The 24,335-nt window shown below is 38.0% G+C and overlaps 1 protein-coding gene across 1 annotated transcript in view; it reads left to right on the forward strand.

Annotated features, from left to right (window-relative positions):
• lama1 (laminin, alpha 1) overlaps nucleotides 1-24,335 on the forward strand; it is a 200,034-nt gene that overhangs the window by 121,534 nt on the left and 54,165 nt on the right. The window contains exons 29-39 of the mRNA XM_051928752.1: nucleotides 500-637; nucleotides 824-945; nucleotides 10,226-10,312; nucleotides 10,962-11,155; nucleotides 14,573-14,715; nucleotides 14,851-14,949; nucleotides 15,754-15,865; nucleotides 15,979-16,135; nucleotides 18,745-18,955; nucleotides 21,487-21,603; nucleotides 22,155-22,318. Coding sequence (XP_051784712.1) covers nucleotides 500-637; nucleotides 824-945; nucleotides 10,226-10,312; nucleotides 10,962-11,155; nucleotides 14,573-14,715; nucleotides 14,851-14,949; nucleotides 15,754-15,865; nucleotides 15,979-16,135; nucleotides 18,745-18,955; nucleotides 21,487-21,603; nucleotides 22,155-22,318 — 1,544 coding nt within the window. The remainder of the gene's footprint in view (nucleotides 1-499; nucleotides 638-823; nucleotides 946-10,225; nucleotides 10,313-10,961; nucleotides 11,156-14,572; nucleotides 14,716-14,850; nucleotides 14,950-15,753; nucleotides 15,866-15,978; nucleotides 16,136-18,744; nucleotides 18,956-21,486; nucleotides 21,604-22,154; nucleotides 22,319-24,335) is intronic.

The following is a 24,335-nucleotide window of genomic DNA, read 5'->3' on the forward strand; positions in this document are numbered from 1 at the left end:
TCAGTTTATGCTAGTTGTGATTTTTTCCAGTGCATTTATTATTTCCATCTATGTGCATTTTTGTAACTTTGGTGTGCTATTTTTACTTCATATTTTTATGCAAATGGTGGTAGTAAATGTAGATGCATCTGATATCTTTGTGCACAGAAGATTATACATTTTAATAACATTACTGTTCTGGTCAAAAGATTTTAGAGATATTGTGACCATTCCACAGCAGTGCTGGCTTCCTTTCTAATATGAGATTTATTTTCAGCTTCCACTAAAAAGAAGATTAAGAGTCAACCAGCCTCTCTTTGTTCTGGATTAATTAAATAAATGATTTTTTCAGAAAGTGTGGTGTACAGCAGATGTTTATTGATTGAACCACTCAGTCAGTGTTTACATAGTATAACACCTTTTCACAAGTGATGGGAATTTTATGTTGCTTTATCTTTCCCATGTCAGTCTGTAAGCTTAAATATATTCTTCCTTCTTATTGAAACCACTATCATAACAGGAGTGTGCTCCAGGATATCATAGGCAGAGGCTTACAGAGATAAATGTGAGAGGTCCTCGTCCATTTATTGAACCCTGTGTCCCATGTCAATGCAACAATCATAGCAAGATCTGTGATTTGGACACAGGAAAATGTGAGGTAGGTACTTGAGTTGTAGTATTCATAACCAAAGTAAAGGGAAAAGAATCGGTAATTAAAAATGTATTTAGAATAAAATGTTAATGATTGTAGGTACATTTTATGTGGATTTTGAAGGTGCCCTTTGGTCAACTTGTTTCAATACTGAAGGTTAAAGCAATATTCTTTTTGTTCTACATATTCTAGGGCTGTCAACACAATACTGTAGGTTACCACTGTAATCTATGTGCCCCAGGATATTATGGAAAAGTAAATGGATCCATTAATGACTGCTCACTCTGTGCCTGCCCACATGGCAATGTCAACAGGTAGGATTTGTTTACAATCTTACTTATGAAGAACTAATCAAAACCAGGTAGTAGAAGCCTTGTGGTAAACTTCATATGATTCATCACCTGAGAATATTTACATTGTATATAAACAAATACTAAGAGAGTGCAATTTTTGACACGCTTGCTGGTGGCTAAAAACTTCTGGCAACAGAGATCACCCAGACCAGACTCTATTGTTTAACTTTACATTTCTAAATCTTTCTATGTTAACTATTATAAGTTTTAAGTTGGCCATTTTAGACAGTTCACATTTCTGTTCTTTGCTTTTTTGTTGACCTTGTTACACATTTACCTAGATCTATCTAATGACATTTAAAAATTGACACACAAAAGCAAAAAGTAAAGTTTATTCTCTATTTATTATTCTATCTGTTTTCACCCACACTAAATACATTTACAGAGAAATGCTTAAGGCTAAAACTTACTACCTTATAAAAAAATGTAATGAATTATAATTATTATTATTAAAAAGTTTTCAAAACATACTGGTTGAAGTAACAAAGGTGCAAAATTGTGTTTTTTTGTTTTAGTGTTTGTTGTAGCAAAGATGTCATAAATAAGATCAAAGATTTTTCTAGGAACCACAGATAATTAATACTGCCAAGCAGAGGTGTAATAACAAGGTTATTGGATTTACTGTATATCTGTTTTAGTGCTGAGCTCTAGAAAATGCTTTCATGTCCTTTATAATTTTTTTTTTGTTATTGAACACATAAGATTAGTTCCTCTTTTTTTTTAAATGTATGTAAACAAAGTACATGTAATAATCTATACTAAGAAGTTTTCTGTAATATTTTTGAGGATTCATAATTTTAGACACAATCGATGTTTATTAAGTGAATCATTGAATCAGTGTTTACCTAATAACCTGCAATGTTTAATTTTTTGTACTGCAAACTAATGGTAATGGACTAGAAAAATTGAACATCTCAAAAAAATAAAATATCTTGACAGCAACAAATCAGTGAAATTTAAATAAGGTAAAGATGTCTATCCACGAGTGACTTAGTATGAAACAGTAACCTTTTCCTTTTCATTATTCCATATCACATCAACAAACACATCTGTAATTCTTAAGATGCCAAATTTGACTTCAAAAAATACTTCACCCAAAAATCATTTATTTAATATATGTTGTGATTTGTAGTGATGGCCAAGAAAATTACCCAATCTCATGTTTTCATGACAATAGAGAGAAAAAACTTAATGATTTAATAGAAGCCATTAGTAATCAATGCTGTACAACAGCAAATGTTGTGAAAAACAGCAGTGTATAGATTTAAAAAAACACATTACTAATGTCACATAAACCACACGTAAGTTATCCAGTCATGTGTTAAAAAAATGTAAAATGCATAATTTTTTTCCAAACTATTGTAAAATAGTTACTTAACAGAAAAATCAGCACTGGCCGTAAACACAAAACTAAAGCCTCATGGGACTGATGTTTTGAATTAAAGGCAAAACTCTTGACTAACAAGAAAAACAAGAAAAAGGTATTAGAATCAAGCAAAATTATCTGCCAATATAGTGAGAAAGTTTAACTTGTTAAATTTTCTAAAAATGAGATTATATATCTTACACATACAAATCTACTCAAGTCAGTTATTCTTAAAATAAAAAAAACAAGATCTATTATTTCTTTTCAAGATTGTCTGGCTTGTTAAGATTTCATTTTTTGCCGTGTAATGCAGAGAACAATTCTAAGAAACACAGTTTCACTAAACAAATGAATCCAAATTTTAGGAAGAATATGTTTAATAATCATTCTTAAATAGATTATTTATTTTGATATCTTAATTAAATGTGAAATATGTGACTACTTTAATATCCATATTACTAACCGAGAATGCTAAACCGGATGATGGACGCAGGCACATCCGGCAATGGGCCGTAGCTGCAAAAAGACGTACTGCGCAGGCGCAAAAAGAGTCGGCTGAGGAGCCGAGAAAGGCGGACAAAAGAGGGCGAGAGAGGCGGATGAGGGTCCGCGAGAGGCGCAGGCGCAGAAAGAGTCCGCGAGAGTCGGAGAAAGGCGGACAAAAAAGGGCGACAAAGGCGGATGAGGGGCCTCGAGAGGCGGAAACCGGATGATGGACGCAGGCACATCCGGCAATGGGCCGTAGCTGCAAAAAGACGTACTGCACAGGCGCAAAAAGAGTCCGCGAGAGTCGGCTGAGGAGCCGAGAAAGGCGGACAAAAGAGGGCGAGAGAGGCGGATGAGGGTCCGCGAGAGGCGCAGGCGCAAAAAGAGTCCGCGAGAGTCGGAGAAAGGCGGACAAAAAAGGGCGACAAAGGCGGATGAGGGGCCGCGAGAGGCGGACAAGACCACAGAAAATAGGAGTGAGCACATACAAAAAGTGGTCACAGAAATGAGGCGCAACAAGCAACAAAAAAAGGAAAAGGCACATAAAAGAGTAGTCAAACGCGGGCAAAGCACGAAACACATTGCACACGAAACTAAACACACCAAAAAAAAAGAACAGACGAGCGCACAACAGCAGGGCACGACCACAACCCACCCCCCCCCCCCCCCCCCCCCACCCTACAGGCACTGGACGGGACGGGACACACACCAAGAGGGGGATTCATCAAGCCCATGGAAGACAAAAAAAAAGAACACAAAACCACCCCACAGACCCTACAAGCAAGGGACGGGACACACACAAAGAGGGGGATTCAAACAAGACACAGGAACACAAAAAGAAAGAAGACGCTCGCGCAACAACAATCCCCCCCACACATCCATAAGAAGTGACACCCAAAGCCACATATTCTAAAGTGAACGTCAACACCTTCACAATAGGCACCATAGGTGTCGGCATAGGTGTCAGCATAGGTGGATGTCCTTTCAATAAAGCACTATTAACCGTTCAACTGCAGAAAAGGATACATATTAACAGTGAGCGCGATCCTCCTTATTACTTATCCATATTTCGCATGCTGAGAAAGAAACAAGTCATGAATACACGGTCACGGGTACAAAACGATTCGCGTGTCAAAGTGCTGCATCGAAAGAAGCACGATTTCAAACCGAAAGAGCTCGCGTATCAGACATACAAAAAAGGGAGCGAAGAGACAGAATAAATGAACGGAGACGTGTGCAAAGTGCAAATGAACTGAGAGAAAAAAAAAAAGCAAGACGCGAAAAGCACAAAGCTCAAATGACCGACATACAAAAACGGACAAGGCTCGATACAAACAATGCACGGCGTAGACTGAAACGGACTTTGCGCAAAGCGGAGGCGAAGAAAAAAAAAGAAAAAAATAGCGCGTCACAAATAATGGACATGCAACAAAAAGGCAATCAAACACAAAAAGCAAAACATGCCCGTCGCGGACATCAACGCCACACACCTGTTAAACGCTTACGCCAAATGGCTGAAAACGCCTTCAATAAGGAATCCACTATTGAGGAAAATTCATTGGGATTAATGAATGTCATTTGCAATCATTGTCATTCACTTAACTTCACAGAAGAAACAACTGGCAATACAAATAATGAATTTACACGTTGTTATCAAAAAGGTCAGATTAGACTGCCTCCTTTACATTCATATCCTGAATATCTAAAGAGGCTTCTAACTAACGATGTGCCTGAAAGTAAAAACTTTATGAACTGCATTAGATCCTACAATAGTTCATTTGCTTTTGCATCTACCGGAGTACATATCAGGCCACCAAAAGGCAATGGCCCATACTGCTTTCGCATATGTGGACAAATATTGCATCGCATTGGAACAGTGCACCCTGAAACAAATCAACAACGCAAATATGCACAAATCTACATCCTAGATATCAACGCATGAACCTTCCTGAAAACAAACAATGCACGGAGCCTATAATGAGAAACGTCACTCATGTCATAAACAATCACCCATTAGCTAAGTCTATAAAAATGCTACATGAAGTTGAAAAGGAGGCAAATACAAAAGCAAATGCAGAAGTTAGAGCGGCAACTACAATTGCTTTGGTCTTGATAAAGGACAAAGAACAAGATCCAAGACGATACAATCTGCCCGTCGTTAATGAAGTGGCAATTGTCTTTCAAAGTAAAGATGGTGAGCCTCCATTTCACAGAGATATTGTTCTACATTTACGTCCTGATAAAAACAACACACCTACATTCCAACGCATAGACATTTGCTTTCCGCTTCTTAATACTTTAACATACCCCATATTATTTCCAACTGGACAGGAAGGATGGAGTGCTACAATTTCAAGAATTAAAAAACAGCAGGCACAGAGACGATCACGTGTATCCATGAAAGAATATTTCTCCTACACACTCTCAGTAAGGGACGACTTTAATCCATTACTCAATGCAGGAAAGCTGACTCAACAATACATCATTGACGTTTATGTTCGAGCGGAATCAAATGATCTGCAGTGGATAAAAAACAACCAGCCTTCACTTAGAGCCGATAAATACAAATCGCTGCTGGACTACATTAATCGGGATGCTGACATCATGGAGCACATTCCAATAAAACATTAATATATGCCAAACACTCTATTTCTTATTTCTATGCGCATCATCCAAAGCTGCACACTATTCTATATCTAATTCATACATCTCACTCTTTGTCATGTCCCAACGCCAGGGGTTGGCGAGCGAAGCGAGCAGGGGGCGGAGCCCCCTAGTTATATTATAGTTCATAAAATTCTTCTAGTATATGGAGGGAGCAGCTTACCCTGTGTAGACTTTCACAGTTAAAAACCAATCAAATCCCAGGTGAGTGTAGTAAAAAATGTAACAATGATACAGAAAGAAAAGATTCTTGGAAGTTACGAGTTGTATTTTCTTTCTTTTTTTTCTTTCTTAAGAAAGAACAAGCCTAACATGTTTCTTTGATTATTGTACACTTTGACAACAGTGGACCAGACAATCTGACAATACCAATCTGGCAATAGTGAGACTTTGCTAAGCTGGGAATCCTTTGTGTTCTGTTCTGTAAGAAAAGCATACATTTGGGATTATATTCCATTACATACTGTCATCGTCAATGCTTGTCTCGTGGGGCCAGACATGATTCTCAAACTAGAATACACATCTAAGGACAAAGTGTTAAAAGGTTTATAGTGAATAGTGATGAAATCTGGAGCGGTAAAGGGTAAACCAACAGGCCTTCTTCCTAAAACATCTCTGTTCCCAGTTCCTCCAGTTCATGCACTTTAAACCACTAGGGTTCAAGGAGAGAGAGCAAAACAAATTAAAAAAAGACTTGTTGCTGAGAGAAAATAAAAAGCTAAAATTGTTGTTATCAATTTAGGAGCTCAGTAGCACAAGGTAACTGAAGCTTAATGATTAATTTGAACATGTCTGACGCATCATGAAGAGGAGAATCAGACGACGACCATGGACTACTGAGCAGCTCAAGCCTTGTATACAGCAAAAATGAGCAAATATTACACTTTAAAAACTGCAACAATTATTTTCTTCATTTCCTAAACAATTAAGAAGTGTGATTAAAAGAAAAGGGGATGTGACCCAGTGGTAAACTTGCCTCTGTCCCAAATTTTTTGGAGTGTGTTGTATGCATCAATTTCTAAATTTGTTTATGTTTAACAAATAGAATTAAGTTTTTCGGTGAAAACACTGAAAATATTTTTTTTGTTCTTTTGCCTGTTAAATAAAGGACCAAGTGAATTACCAAATTACAGATTTTATTTTTTATTGCATTTTTAGAAAGTGTTACAACTTTTTTGGAAATGGGGTTTGTACATTTTAGTGAGAGCTGCAACAGAAGAGACAGCAACTTGGATCCATGCTTTTGAGTGCTTCTGTCTGCTACTATATTTTGCTGGCATTTTGATTACTGCATCACTATATGTTATAGTAGCGAACAGAATCTAGATAACCATTATAGTCTGTGGATAATGCTATGTGTTAAAACACTCCAACTATACTGGCATGACACATTTGCATTTCCAATTAGACAGTAATGATAACTTATCTTTAGTTAATTCATTTAGAGGTGCCACCAGATGTGCCATGGTTGCTCCGTAGAATTGCCTGTGCTTCTACTTTTCTCATCAGGCAAATCCGCATCTCATATGGCTCTTTGTTTTCAGCTCTCTTATCGGCAGTCCCTTTCACCCTTTCTGATGGGGTGTGACACATCACTTACATCAAATGTATATTTTGCCATTCATATTTTCACTCTTCAATTCCACCCGGGGGGGTAAACGCTAAAATTATACAAAGTCTGTATACCTACATTGTTATCGGCATTGTTATCACTCTTTAATTTAATATTGTTCTTTATCAGTATGCTGCTGCTGGAGTATGTGAATTTCCCCTTGGGATTAATAAAGTATCTATCTATCTATCTATCTATCTATCTATCTATCTATCTATCTATCTATCTATCTATCTATCTATCTATCTATCTATCTATCTATCTATCTATCTATCTATCTATCTATCTATCTATCTATCTATCTATCTATCTATCTATCTATCTATCTATCTATCTATCTATCACAAATATATCTGCCATTTCATTCAACCTTAGATTGGCTCTGACACTATTGTTGCAACTCATCAACAGAGAACACACCCAGTGTTTGTAGCAATGTATCATATACTTTTACTACTAGTCCATTAGTATCTTAGAATTCCAAAAGTACTAGGTTGTTGTACCGTGTTAGCCATTATGAATGTAGTGAAAGTCAAGCAAAGTGACACCTTTTATTGGATAACTAAAAATATTACAATATGCAAGCTTTCAAGGCAGCTCAGGCCCCTTCTTCAGGCAAGATGTAATGAAATGTAATGATTACATCTTACCTGAAGTAGGGGCCTGAGTTGCCTCGAAAGCTTGCATATTGTAATCTTTTTAGTTTAGCTTGACTTTTCATTAGAATTCCAATGTATAATCGAAATGTACAGAAAGGTTTTTGCAGCAGGTTATGTTTATTTTTAAGATGTGCTATGTGCACAAGCAAAACCCATATATGTTTAATAAGGGCCTTTTTAGGAGACATTTTGGCTCCAGAGAGTTTATTGTAATCAGAAGCCTGCTCTCTGTCTGACCACAATAAAAGAGCACCATTGCACTTTGTAGTTCAAAATCTTTGAGAGCCTCCTTTATGAGGCTTTAGATTGCTTTGGAAATGTGACACTCACTGAGCCATCTTATTGTTCCCACCCAGTTTTAAGCAAAATTCACTTAAGGTTGTCTTCAGACATATATTAACTGCTCAAAAAGGATGGCACATTGTTTGATGGAAATGAAAATTATCAACCTACAGTGGGCTGAAGTCAGACACCCCAAAAATCAAAGTGATAAAATGATGCGGCAGGCTAGTATATTTTGCCCAAAATTTCATTACAGCAACTCAAAATTGTACTCAGTAGTTTGGATGGCCCCCATGTGCTTGTATACATGCATACCTGACAATGTCAGGACATGCTCCTAATGAGACAGCGGATGGTGTCCTGGGGGATCTCCTCTCACATCTGGACCAGGGTATCACTGAACTCCTGGACAGTCTGAGGTGCAACCTGACAGTGTCAGATAGACCAAAACATAATGTCCCAGAGGTGTTCTATTGGATTTAGGTCAGGCGAGCATGGGGGCCAGTCAGTGGTATCAATTCTTTCATCCTCCAGGAACTGCCTGCATACTCTCGCCACATTAATCCGGGCATTGTCATGTACCAGGAGGCACCCAGGACCCACTGCACCAGCATAGGGTCTGACAATGGGTCCAAGGATTTCATCCTGATGCCTAATGACAGTCAAGGTACCGTTGTCTAGCCTGTAGAGCTCTGTGCGTCCCTCCATGGATATGCCTCCCCAGACCATCACTGACCCACCAACAAACTGGTCATGCTGAATGATGTTACAGGCAGCATAACATTCTCCATGGCTTCTCCAGACCCTTTCACGTCTGTCACATGTGGTCAGGGTGAACCTGCTCTCATCTGTGAAAAGCACAGGGCGCCAGTGTTGGACCTGACAATTCCGGTATTCTGTGGTAAATGCCAGTCAAACTCCATGGTGCTGGGCAGTGAGCACACGGCCCACTAGAGGATTTTGGTCCCTCAGGCCACCCTCATGAAGTCTGTTTCTTATTGTTTTGTCAGATATATTCACACCAATGGCCTGCTGGAGGTCATTTTGTAGGACTCTGGCAGTACTCACTCTGTTCCTCTTTGCCCAAAGGAGCAAATACCGGTCCTGCTGATGGGTTGAGGACCTTCTACGACCCTGCCCAGCTCTCCTAGAGTAACTGCCTGTCTCCTGGGATCTCCTCCATGCCCTTGAGACTGTGCTGGGAGACACATTGATGTTATACTCTGATTAAAAAGTGTTCCTTTAATTTTTTTGAGCAGTATATTATACACCTGGCTCAGCCAGACTATGTCAATGCAAGATTTTGTACCATTCATCTCTTTATTTTCCCTGAATGGACAGCGCATCTTGGCATTGACCTATAACATGATTAAAATAGTTTCAGACCCCTGTGCGATAAAATATACCTTATTACATAAATAGTAGAAGTATTAGTATTGCATGTACAAGAAGACAGTGAAATTATTATTTGCATGTCTGACCAACATACTGTATAACACATCAGCACTTTCCTGTGCCATGATAAGAAAAGATGATTAAAAAAACTCAAAATAATGAAACTTTGGATTTCCAGTGCTCTAGTCTTTGGGTACCTTTGCCTGTAATAATAGTAACTGGAGCATGTTAATATATATATTACATATCTTGTTTGAAAACCCTCAGAGACATGTTCAAAACTCAGCCTACTTTTTTGTTACAATTACAGCTTACTATTCTGTCTTTTTTATAATTGTTTTCCAAACTACATATTGCACTGGTAACTGATCTTAATCAGTATGTTAGGAATGAGTGTTATTTCATGCATGTATTTATTTTCTTTTCTGTAATCTGCATCAGTAGATGGCAGTAGATTCCCAAGAATGTTGGTGAAGTTCTCTATAGTGCTGCAGAGTGTCTTACTTGAGTGTACTTTCAGTATTTGTCTCCTGGCCTAAAATGCTTGTAGACAGCTGGAAAATTGTCTTAGCTAATAAATCATTTAATAATATGCTTGACAGACGAAATATGAGACAATATAATTAGCAGCTATTTTGGAATTTACCCAGCAAAAAAATCTAATGTAAAGTTACTGACTTCAGCATTTTTATCTTTTATATTCTATAAACCTTTAGGTTATGTCAGTTCATTTCTGTTTTGCACTGAAAGTCCTTATTTTCCTTACTCTTCTTTTAGTTTCAGCCCCACCTGCATCTTGGAAAGGAATGGTGACTTCCGCTGCAATGCCTGCATGCCAGGTTATGAAGGGCAGTACTGTGAAAGGTATGGGTTGATGTTATCAATCTGAGAAGTGCACTTGAGTTAAAGGTAATTTGTAAAACCATAAAATGTTGTAGAAGAGGACAATATTATCCCCTGATATATATTTCTGATATATATTTTATTTTAAAAAATATTATACATGGATAAAATTCTGTATTAAATTCTTTTTGTATACTGTATAAACTTATAAGTATGATACATTGGTGGGCGCTGATGCTTAACAGACGCTGCATCATGGATTACATCCCATACCTAGTTGATGTCTGTGTTGGGCTTACATGTTTAATTGTGTACATGTGGGTCTTCCTCCACGTGTTCTGGTTTTCCTCCAATAATCTCTAAAACTCATTTGTGTTAGATTAATTTAAGATTAAAAATTGGCATTCTATGATTGTAAGTGTGAGTGTGCGCATACAGTAAATAGGTCCTACAATGAACTGGTGCTGTCACAATAACTTCTGCCCCACCAAGACCTTGAATTGGATTAAGAATTTATGTACAATGTACTGTATATGCATGTACAACTTTGTATAGTGATAATTCAGACAAAATGCAAGAATTTATTAGATTATCAGTTTTTGTACATAAGAATAGTATATATTTTGTTCCTTTACACTTCACAATGTTTTTTCTTTGTTTTTTTGTGAAGATGCTCTGAAGGTTATTATGGAAACCCAAAAGAGCAAAATGGCATCTGCCAGCTGTGCACATGCAATCCTGCTGGATCGGTCCACAATTACTGTGATCAGGTTACTGGCCAGTGCATATGTAAACAAGGTGTGAGGGGTAGGCTCTGTGACGAGTGTGAAGTGCATCACATATTAATGGATACAGAATGTGTTTGTAAGTACTCATATTTGTGGGCAATTATATAGTATGCATATAGTTAAATTGTCATGAATTATTTAATGTGCTAAAATGTGAATTAACTGAAAGTAAATTATCAAGCTCTATTAATAGCTATTTTATGAGGTGGCACATCATTTAGTAATAGTGAATTAAACAACCCAGCTGCAAAAATGATCAAGCAGTATCCAGGAGCAAGTTCTTGTTTAATAAGGGTGAATTTTTCTTACTAGGTAGCTTTTATCCCATTTGCAGAAGGTTCCCAAATCTAGTGTTTTTTTACACTTTACACAAGTTGGGGTTTCAAGGTGACAATTTGAATAAAATATTGCCCAATTTTCATTAAAATAGACTAACTTACTTAAACTTATACCTTGTTTGTCTATTACATTGCAGCCATGATATAGTGTAACTTTATCATGAAGTAATATACGTTTTGATGTAAATATCATGAAAAGGGGCTATCATTCCACCATATAATTTGGAAGTAGAGAATGATTATCTGAGCCTGTAAATTAACTTCTTAGAGCTACAGATTTTGTTGCATTTTTTCAGGCACTTTGGGCAATATTTTTTCCAAAATATGTCAGATTTGGCAGGTACTTTTAATATTGCACAGTGGAGAATTTATGTGCCCAGGTATTTATGTGTAGATTTGTGCAATTATCAGACATAAAATTTTTAATGCATTGACAGTTTTATTGTGACCATTGGGTAATTCAGTGTTTGTAAGACTAGTGTTTTTAGCTTGTAAAATTGCTGAAAGAACCAAAAGTCAATAAGTCAATATGCACTTCAGTCTCACTCATGAATGCAATTTAATTCATCAGTCTTGTGTTGTCATTATTCAAATATTAGTGTGGTTTTAGGCAAGAAGAATGCGTGCTTATTCTGTAATATTAACTTCTATTTAGGAGAATACCTTAGGTTAGGTTACTGAGGTATAGTCAAAGTATTGAAATTAGGCCTCTCACATCCATCCATCCATCCTCTTCCGGTTAATCGAGGTCGGGTTGCGAGGGCAGCAGCTTGAGCAGAGATGCCCAGACTTCCCTCTCCCCAGCCACTTCTTCTAGCTCTTCCGGGAGAATCCCGAGGCGTTCCCAGGCCAGCTGGGAGACATAGTCCCTCCAGCGTGTCCTGGGTCTTCCCCGGGGTGCCCGAAACACCTCACCAGGGAGGCGTCCAGGAGGCATCCTGATCAGATGCCCGAGCCACCTCATCTGACTCCTCTCAATGCGAAGGAGCAGCGGCTCTACTCTGAGTCCCTCCCGGATGACTGAGCTTCTCACCCTATCTTTAAGGGAAAGCCCAGACACCCTGCGGAGGAAACTCATTTCAGCCGCTTGTATTCGCAATCTCGTTCTTTCGGTCACTACTCATAGCTCATGACCATAGGTGAGGGTAGGAACATAGATCGACTGGTAAATTGAGAGCTTTGACTTACAGCTCAGCTCCTTTTTCACCACGACAGACCGATGCAGAGCCCACATCACTGTGGACGTCACACCGATCTGCCTGTCGATTTCACGCTCCATTCTTCCCTCACTCGTGAACAAGACCCCGAGATACTTAAACTCCTCCACTTGGGGCAGGATCTCACTCCCAACCCTGAGAGGGCACTCCACCTTTTTCTGGCTGAGGACCATGGCCTCGGATTTGGAGGTGCTGATTCCCATCCCAGCCGCTTCACACTCAGCTGCGAACCGATCCAGAGAGAGCTGAAGACCATGGCCTGATGAAGCAAACAGGACAACATGATCTGCAAAAAGCAGTGACCAATCCTGAGTCCACCAAACCGGACCCCCTCAACACTCTGGCTGCGCCTAGAAATTCTGTCCATAAAAGTTATGAACAGAATCGGTGACAAAGGGCAGCCCTGGCGGAGTCCAACTCTCACTGGAAACGGGTTCGACTTACTGCCGGCAATGCAGACCAAGCTCTGACACCGGTTGTACAGGGACCGAACAGCCCTTATCAGGGGGTCCGGTACCCTATACTCCCGGAGCACCCCCCACAGGATTCCCCGAGGAACATGGTCGAACACCTTTTCCAAGTCCACAAAACACATGTAGACTGGTTGGGCAAACTCCCATGCACCCTCCAGGACTCTGCTAAGGGTGTAGAGCTGGTCCACTGTTCCGTGACCAGGACGAAAACCACACTGTTCCTCCTGAATCCGAGGTTCAACTATCCGACGGACCCTCCTCTCCAGAACCCCAAAATAGACTTTTCCAGGGAGGCTGAGGAGTGTGATCCCTCTGTAGTTGGAACACACCCTCCGGTCCCCCTTCTTAAAGAGGGGGACCACCACCCCGGTCTGCCAATCCAGAGGCACTGTCCCCGATGTCTATGCGATGTTGCAGAGACGTGTCAACCAAGACAGTCCTACAACATCCAGAGCCTTGAGGAACTCCGGCCGTATCTCATCCACCCCCAGGGCCTTGCCACCAAGGAGTTTTTTGACCACCTCGGTGACCTCAGTCCCAGAGATGGGGGAGCCCACCCCCGAGTCCCCAGGCTCTGCTTCCTCATTGGAAGGCATGTTAGTTGGATTGAGGAGGTCATCGAAGTACTCCCCCCACTGACCCACAACATCCCGAGTCGAGGTCAGCAGCGCACCATCCCCACAATATACAGTGTTGACACTGCACTGCTTCCCCCTCCTGAGACGCCGGACGGTGGACCAGAATCTCCCCAAACTCCTCCCATGCTCCCAGTTTTTGCCTCAGCAACCACCGAAGCCGCATTCCGCTTGGCCTGCCGGTACCTATTAGCTGCCTCCAGAGTCCAACAGGACAAAAGGGTCCAGTAGGACTCCTTCTTCAGCTTGACAGCATCCCTCACCGCCGGTGTCCACCAACGGGTTCGGGGATTGCTGCCACGACAGGGACCGACCACCTTACGGCCACAGTTCTGGTCAGCCGCCTCAACAATAGAGGCACGGAACATGGCCCATTCGGACTCAATGTCCCCCACCTCCCTCGGGACATGGTCGAAGTTCTGCCTGAGGTGGGAGTTGAAGCTACTTCTGACAGGGGACTCTCATATACATTTGTTTAATAAAAGAAAATAGCATTCATCCATATTTGCAGCTTAGTTAACCAGTCCATGACTTTAAAATTTTTAGCAGTTTAAAGACACATAAGGTGTATTGTTAACACATCCTGTAAAAGTATGCAGAAATTAATTTTACAAAAATAGTAGGTGAATACTGGCATTCGTTAACAATATATATCTGGTATAAAGGTATTATTAACTAATATTGCGACATCATACTAGTAATTTTTGCTCTTACAGATTTTAAAAGAAGAAGATGTCAAAGGATTGTATTTTTCATCGTTTTATTTATTTTCTAATAAAATAATATTGCTTGAACACAAAAAATATACAATGTGTGATGTCTTTCTACAGCATGTGATGATAACTGTACAGGAGTACTGTTGAGTGACCTCGATAACATGATGGAAACTCTGAAAGCTGTTAACTTGACAGGCGTCATCCTAGCTCCCTATAACCTTTTGGCTTCTATGGAAAATAACACTAATGAATTGAAGGTAAGGGATGAGATGGCTTCATGATCAAAATGATACTTAACCTGCGTTGTAAACTTGATTTTTATGTATCCATATTGCAAAACAAAGTTTAATAAACACAGTTATAAGTTTTTTTCTCTTTCCTTCTACTCTCAGACCCTTATTCATCCTGGCTTGCATCCAACAGACCTGATAGCCAAAGAAGAAAAGTGGCTGCTTGAGATTCTGGAAGATATTAACCAGCTTCACAACAAAGTATTGTTTATGTTTTTTGTGTGTGAATTTGTAGGATGAAAGGTTGCACAGAAATATTTTTTTTTCAGAATAATGTTAATTTGTCACTTATCAGTTAGAAGGATACTTTGTCCTATTACATTTTATTACCATTTATTAAAAAATACAAACATTCCAAATCTTACTGGTGAGCAACTGACTTAAAGAAAAACAATGAGAGTGACACCAACATGGAACTCAAAAGAAATTGCCTTATGTAGCACTAATATATCATCTGAGGTTTTACAAAGGTTTTACTCAGTAAGGAGACCTGGGTTCACTTCCCAGGTCCTCCCTGTGTGGAGTTTGCATGTTCTCTCCATGTCTGCATGGGTTTTCTCTGGGTGCTCCGGTTTCCTCCCACAGTCCAAAGACATGCAGGTTAGGTGCATTGGCAATCCTAAATTGTCCCTAGTGTGTGCTTGGTGTGTGTGTGTGTGTGTGCCCTGCGGTGGGTTGGTGTCCTGCCCGTGGAGTTCCTGCCTTGCACCCTGTGCTGGCTGGGATTGGCTCCAGCAGTCCCCCGTGACCCTGTGTTAGGATATAGCGGATTGTATGATGACTGACTGACTGATATATTGTGAATGTCAAAAAGAAAAACCAAAGTCGAGATCGCAAAACACCAAAAGACAAGAGGGAACCTGCCCTTGGAATAGTTTCTTTAAGCAGATTAAGAATATATTTGTGTAGCTTCACACTTAAAGTGTGTTGACGTCATATTGTGTAAAATGTTATGTGAAAGAATGCATCATTTTGTTTTAATAAGTTTGCAATTGTTTGTTTCAGACATCACAGTTTTCCATTGAAGGAAAGGTACTTGAGAAATTCACTGAAAGGACCTTAAACCAGAGCCAGGAAATTCAGATGTTCATTTTAAAAATCCAGACAGCTGCTGAAGGTATTTTGTGGGCAGGAAGAAAGTAAAATTCAGATAGTAATATAAAAAAAAATACTTTAATCATATATACCACAGCCTAAGTGTTTGCAACCTTTTCTTTCCACCCCTCTCAGCTGTTGTGGAATTAGCAAATCATTTGAATGATACTTTGGGGAGTGACGTGGAACTAACAAATAGCACTCAATTTCAAGATGAAATTTTGCAAATTCTCCAGATTATGAGAAATAAAGATTTTACACAGCAGCATCAGATCACAACTAATGAGTTCAAGTAAGCCATTTCTTTTACTTTTGTTTACAATAAAATTGTTAAAGAGCTGGATTCCCATTGTTGCTGTCAGTTTCAGAAACAGATTGGCAAACATGTGTTTCACTTCTTGGCTGTTGTCTAAATGTGCTAATTGCCTTGCTGGCTCCATGGCATACATCAGTACTTCACTAACTCATTTATCTCTGCAACTATTAGACAAGATGTTGATTTTACTGGTACATTTTATTGTATTTGATACTCTAGTTTATTTGCCCCCTTTTTCTTCAGCCATGTTCTGCATGTTCATCTGAGTTTATTTATTCTTTTATGTGAACTAAAGAACCCCACATTTCTCTTTGCGTACCAATGGGGAATTTGTGTTGCTGGCTTTGTGAGTGCTTGAGTGTTGATGAAATGACACCACGTTCAAGTTTAGTTCCTGTCTTGTGTCCGGTGCTTCTATGATAGACTGCATCTCCCCTTGACCCTGAATTAGATAAGTGATTCAGCAAACAAATTAACAGTCAGATGTTTTAGAGATCATGCTCTACTGAGGCAGATCTCCTGTCATAGAAGAAAAGATTGTGTAAGAACCTAAGCAGAAAAGGTCCTGGGGACACTTTCCCTTAGACATGTATGCTTTGCCAAATTAAAGTAACCAATTAGCATAAGGTGCATATCTTTTAAATGTGAAAGAAAACCAGCAGAGTGTAACTACAGCCCACAGGACATATGAGATGAATCACATAGCATGCACAACATTACGTCAACAGCAACAAAGTAAGTCACAAAACATCTCATCATATTTTAATAGATTCTAGATGCAGACCTCCAGAGCTCCACTGAAAATGTTGTTAGTGTTACGTGGGATGTCTGCTTACACTATGGTCAAGATTAGGGTTGTGAGAGGGTTATCTGACTCAAATAATGGTAACTGTCATGTAAACTGACATAAATACGATGTTGAGACATACATTAGAGACCAGTTCATTAATTACATGGTGGGCGTTATTTGACTGACATTATAGGTATTGCAGGCTACAGTTAGAATCATCTCAAGAAAACTGGAGTATCAAATCCACCCAGTGATTGGGAGAACTTGTAACATCTGCAGAGGCATTTACCACCATGATTCAAATACAGCTATCTAGAGGAGTTTACCATGTTTGCCCTGGTATAAGTAACACATCTCTTACTCATTTGGACACATCCTCCAGCCCTTACAGAGTCAGTGTGTGAAAGGTTACTTTACAGGTATGTTATTAGGAGTAATTAGTCAGTGATATCTTTAAGACTGATATGCTTTTCTGTCGAGTCTGGCTCAAGCAGAGTAGGCATATGCTCAATACCCACCTCAGTTTCTTGTCCATGTGTCACTGTGCTGCATATGCACATTTCACCTTTAATTTTGTTCTACTGTTAAGAGACCATTCTAACACTTAATTATCATGTAAGTTCAGTGTGCTATTCAATGTTTATGAGCCTATGATTTACAGTGAAATCAGTATACATTTAGGACTGCCAGATCTTTATTGTAACACAAGGTGTGGGGCTTTTCATGACAGCATTATATGCAGAACAGTGGCCAACTATACTAGTCCACCACATAACACCTATAGTCATAATTGAGAAAACTAGATTCATTTTCATATTCAAGATTTTACACAGACAGTTACATGCCACAAACTGAACCTAGATTCCTTGGGCTAAACGGTAAACATTTCAGGATCAGTGCCACCTTGCCCCAGAGTGTAATTTGCATAATGCCAGGTATAAACTGAGGAAAAAATATGCATGTTTCTACAAAAAGTAAAATCTGATTAATATAAACCTGTCCAGCCTATAATCTTATTAGAAATTTCAGTGTCAATGCTTGGTAAATTGACAGCATGCCAGGAGATTGCCCGGTCCCTCTATGGGCAATATAGTGTCTTCCTGTTGCCCTAACATACCTTTTCTGTAGTCTTTCCTTAGAAAAACTACTGAACCTCAGAATGGATTATATATATCAATAAAAATATCAGTGAAACATCTAAGTATTTGTACATTACACATGATGGTGAAGGCATATTACAGTCTTTATCTATTTACTAGCGCAAACATGCAGTTCACTTGGTAGTCAAGTTGGGCACATTTCACTAATGTACATTACTATTCAAGAACTACACTAATTTTTTAGACTGCAATTTGAAAACATACTAGCTTGAGCTCATTAGAGTGCTTTAGTTATGAGATATCAGTATACTGCAATCCCATTCAAGGTTAGATCCTGGATTCCCCCATATCCCCGAATTGGGTTAACTAATTTAAAGGTGGAAGGATGGATGGAAGATTTAAGGAAATTAAGGAATATAAGCCTGCAAAGGTGAGATGTGTGAGGTTATTTGGTTGTTTTTGGAAACTTGATATGTTTCAAATTATTGTAAACTTCCTATTATACTGATATCTGATAATCAGATCAGGCATTTAGCATTGTTTGTATACAAATACTTTCCATTTACCTAATTTGCTCAGCTGTTTCCTCAAGTGGTTGGTGTACTAATTTATCTTTTGTTCGTCATTTAATTGTATTTAAAATGGAAGATAGTTGTTTTTACTGCTGTTGTATGCTGACATTTACTTCTTCACAGTGCTGCTGAAGCATTGCTGTTGCAGATCCAGAAGGAGCTTGTGAAACTGTGGAAAGAAACAGATGAATTGAAAGCAAAAATCAGTCTCACCCTATCTAATCATACCAGTAAATTGTTGGACTCCCAGCTTCTAGTGTACAGTGCGCAAAACATTTCTTTTGAGACCATCCGACTTCTCAAGGCCACATCAAGCAATATGGAACACATTAATGTAAGTTGCTGTTTACTACAGCTTATCTTCAGTCTCCAGAAAAAGAAGTTATAGTTTAGCTGCTGGTGAATTCTTCGAAAACATGCAGAAACAAACCTAGATATCATTTCATTATGTGTACCATATGTCCTCTTTTAGTATTGCTATTGAATTAGCATTTTGTGGTCAAATACCATAGTTTCTTAGTTATTACAGCTAGCATTCCCATAGTGGAAAAAGTAGACAATCAAAATATGTTGCAGCTCAGTTGTTAATTTCTTCATACAATAAGTTGCAGAAGGATGTAACAAGCAGGGGCTGTGACACAACCAGCATTAAAACATATTGATTAAATCTAATATTACATGTAAGATTTGCTCCTGCTTTGTGTCTGGTGTAGACACATTGAACTCCTGTAATGAAATAGAAAGATTCAAAAAATGGACGAATAGATAGATTTATTTTATATATGTTTGAAGGGTTAGTGGCTTACATCCTTGTGTGATGCTTCAGTGTTACAAAAACAGGACATTTTTAGAGTCTAAACTATGCATGCTTATGAGAAAGTCTACATGCTGACGGAATCCATGTGAACATTGGAAGGTTCTGCCATCTATGTTCAGACAGTGGACAGACTGGGATTTGAGGCCTGGGTAATGGGTTAGTGAAACTGCAGCACTAAACACTACTCCACCATAACATCAATGCATACCTTAATTCTGGTCTAATAAATATTTAGTATTAATTGCTTTGGGAATACCATTAATAAAGCAAACCCAAGTGTGTAGTAGTTTGGTTAGGGGGTGGTTGTATAAATTCAAACTGCTCCTTCAGTTTCTATAAAATCAACTGTGAATGAGGACAGATGTTGCAACCCCATTCTACCCTCTCATTTTCTCAAAATACACTCATTTATAAAAAAAAATTGATATGGGTGGGGTCATGCAACTTTTGGCCAGTTCTTTTTGCAATGATCATATTGTTACTTTATGAAAAAGTTGGCACCTAGTAATACTGACCATGTGCTGCTAATACATATTTTTCATGAGGAGTAAGGGCCCATGTTTAAGCTTCACTTGAACTACTCATTCTCCATATGTCCGTGGGCTTGACTTTTAGATCAATGTCAAAATCAACAGGTCCTGTGCAAGACAGTTTTATTTGAACTTGCAGTTCCATCATTTCTTCAGTTTTCTGAATTCACTTCTTAAATTAGAGTTGATCTTAGTTGAAAACCTAGTCAGAATATTTAGTATTACAGTGCGCATGTACAGTGATTTTAGTTGCTACTTACCATTATGTATGTCTTGGGACTACAAGGTGAACCCAACTGAAAATAGGAAGAATGCGCAAATTTAAAAATGGTAATGGCCTTTTGTAATGGATAAAGTGTTTTCAATTTTATTTTATCTTTAATTTAAAATAATTTTAAAAATAAATTATTATGAATACCTATTATTATTATACAGCTAAAATGTTTCCCAAAGTGATTGAAAATTCACAGCTAATTTATTTGCAGTAGAACTTTCACTAAGACATGGAAAATTAATTTTAATTCTTGGCGATTGTGTGCCTATCTTAGTCACCAGTTCACATTGCCTGATTACATGTTGAAGCATGACCACCAGTTATAGCAATATTTATAAAATTGATGTTGTACTGATTAAAAATCATTGACAGTTTTCAGTTTTTACCAATCCAAAATTTTGTGTATCTTATTTGTTCCTTATTGATCATAATACATTCTTTGACTTGATTAACATTATAAACCATCAAAAGGACAGACCATCTTCTGAAGAAGATTTGTGTACTGTATATTTTAATAATTTGGCATACAGTATTATACCTGTTGAATAAGAAAACTATTGTTTTTTAATCAATTAATTTGTTTTCTGAACTTTTTTATTGGAATATAGACCTTTGGAGTTGGGGAGGGGAATGTAGTTTCTATATACAAAAATCACAGGACACGTTTGCGTATACAATCACGTTGGACCAGTTTAATTACCATAGTTAACTTAAATTACATCTTGTTGGCATAAACTGGAATATAAAGGAAAAAAGAAAGCTGGACATAAAGTGCAGAGGATTCAGTAGTTTTGAGGCAGCAGTTCTAACTGTGTCACCCTTTGTTTAGTATAATTTAAACTGTAATTCCAAAGAATTATTGAATCACTGTAATACTTCAATGTAAAGATTTCTCTCTTTTCAGCAAGAATGATTGAATTCTTCATTAGAAATAAAGGAGTAATTTTTAAGCATTATATATCAGTTTTAAACATGTAAGTAGTTGATGTTATTTTGCAGTTTGAAAGTAGATGTAGATTTCATTTATTGCCCTCTGAGTCTGTCTATAGTTAGGAGTGTTATATAAGAATGATTTAAACATAATCATCTTTTGCCTTTCTGTCCTTCATACCCTGCCAAAAGCCAGGTATTTCTGTCTGTCTGTTGTGTCAGGTGTCTGAATATATATTTCTGCTACTCTGGTGCTTATGCTATATAATACCGAGATATTGATGACAGCAATATTATTTTTTTATTGCCTGTAGGTTAAAAGACAGGAGACCATTAACAATGAGCGTCTGGCTGCAAATACAACAGAAGACATGCAGGCAATGTTGTCTGATGCATTTAACATTACTGAAGATGTCATTAATGGAACTTCTGTAAGTTCCCTCATTTCAGGAAGTCAAAAACCACTGCATAGTTTAAATAGTAGGAAGTTAGACCTTTTTAATTATTAATTTAATGTTAAAATTCTCAGTACAGCACTGTTTTTTAGAAGCATCATTACACAGGATTTTAAAGGTACAGATTTTAAACTAATACATAGTACATGTTAATATTTTAAATTTTAAAAATTATGCTATCTTCAGCAATTGGTTGTATTAAGTTAAAGTAGTTAAGATGTTGCAGGTGGTTTTTGGGTGAAATGTTATTAGAAATATTACAAAACCTTTTGTGGTCTTTTTCAACTCTCACTATTCAGGCATAGCTCTGATTCACCTCAAATACAGTATTGGGCATATATTCCTATGAGCTTTTAATTCTCAGACATTTTGATTCTTTATTAAAAACTACTGCTTGGAGCTTGCTAAGTTGGATGACTATTTTCCTCAATGAGCATTCCAAAATGTACTTTCTTGTCATTATATACTGTATCATAAAATGTTTAAGCATTACTAAAGTTTTTAGTTCTGTTCATGTTTTCTTTCAGCATTTAGAGGAATACATTGATGAATTACAGATCTGGAACCCAATGCTAAGAAAACATGTTGATAACCTTGTCATGAATATGTCAACAAGAGGGGTACTTGATTTGGTGTTCAAAGCTGAGGACCATGCCGCAGTGCTGAAGAAACTGGCAGAGTCTCTTCACAAGTCAGTGTAAATGAATAAAAATGTTATTGTATGTTATTTTGATAAAAAGTAACTGTTTGTATTTGTGTGTTTATATTTTGTTTACTTAAGAAATGCACAAGAAAACACACCAGAATAGCTGATCAGTGAATCTGCTTATTTCAAATTTATGGTGATGGGAAACTTAGCATCCATTAGCATCAGACACAAATCAGGAACCAAGCCCAGATATGACACCAGTCTATCGAAGAAAACAACAGCACTCACAGACCAATAATGAATCATGCATCTATGGAATGTATGAGGAAAAGGAATACATGTAATCCAAATTAACACTAATTAAGAATTAACACTAATTAAGAATTAACAAAGATTAGGCCGGAAACTGAACCCTAGTACGGCTTAGTCAACAGTGCTAACCTCTATACCATTATGCTGCCCAAGAAGAAATTGGTATTTTGTTATACAGGTTGAGCATTCCTAATCTGAAACTGCAAAATCTGAAATACTGCAAAACCTAAAACATTTTGAGTGCCAACATGACGTTGCCTGTGTTGCCTCTAATTTTTATTAATCTGCTGAGCATATGTGAACAACATCTGTGCATACTATAAATATATTTACTTTGTAAGTGGGGTTCTACTGTTCCCCCATAAAGAATTGAGTGCCTCAAAGCTACAATCAGTGATGTGCGGTGAGGTTCATACCTGGTGAGGCACTGACTCCTTCAGAGTCAGATTTACAAATACATGAACCCAAAGGAGTAGCTTATTCACTGTTCAGTTGGCAGCATGCACATTGACTACTGATTATGTTTCATATCTTATCAGCATTCTTTAAACACACATAGGTAAGATACATATTTGGCTAAGAAAGAACGTTACATTTATAGCGGCGAGAGAGAGCACAGAGAGCGCATTTGCTCTGTACCCTCCATGTGTTCTAAATTTGCCATTGCAATTCCACAATTCATACTCATTAAATACAAATGAAAGTATAGAGTGGTGTACACAAAAAATATATTTTGACCTTAATTGAAATATTTAGTTGTTTTAAAAGCTTTTAATTCTAATGTTTTAATCAGTTTTAATACAGACTGTTCACCAAAAGGATAACAAGAAAAACAAAACAATATTTTATTTATGGTCTGTAGTACTAGGGTGTTGTACCGTGTCAACCATTATGAATGTAGTGAAAAGGTTATTTAAGGTCAAAATTTAGTTTTTAAATATTGGATTGTTTCTTAGTCTGATCCCATTTTTTATAAAATTGAAAACTGTTTATGGTCTTACCTTTATTTGTAAATGAGTCCATGCACCTGTCCTTCTCCGCGAAAATCTCTGTCAATTTCTAGTAAAAATACTCCTTATTTTCCTTTTGTTTTCAAAATCTTAATCTTCCATTTTGGCAGTCAGTCGGAACAAAAAATTAACATAAATGAACCGCTGCTGTGTACTTGACTTTCTGATATCGCTAACTTATGCGTAGAAGAACAGCAACAACAAGCACCTGTTGGGCTCACATCTGCCCCATTCAGTGTGGCACGGTACTGTCTGCCTCACCTTGTACCTTTTCACAGCAGTTTTATGTCCGATCAGCAAGACTAAAAATGTCACAATTATTCATTAAAGATATTAGCCTGACTGTGGAAAGTCAGGGAGTATAATAAACGTTTCTGCAAACATTATATTGGCAACATACAGAGAGAGAGCAACAGGTACGCGCCATTTGCCTGCATCAACCCAGTGTGTGAGGTGAGGGAGAGCGCAGTCCGATGTGAGGTGAGGCTCGTTGCTGCCATACCTTGCGTTTCTCCCCTGTATTTGAACAGGAAATACGCCAATTCAGCAATTTTGACTATAAAAATTATCAAAGTTATTGGAATCATATAGAAAACAAATTTATAGCACAGACCAGTGGACACATTTATTTTATGTTATCATTATTAGTTTTTTTACTTTTCATGATGACAGGTGAGGCTCTGCCTCCCCTGGCTGTACATCCCTCGCTACAATACAGTAATCCCTCCTCCATTGCG

Source organism: Erpetoichthys calabaricus, chromosome 6, assembly GCF_900747795.2.
Source record: "Erpetoichthys calabaricus chromosome 6, fErpCal1.3, whole genome shotgun sequence".
NCBI classification, from domain to species: Eukaryota; Metazoa; Chordata; class Cladistia; order Polypteriformes; family Polypteridae; genus Erpetoichthys; species Erpetoichthys calabaricus.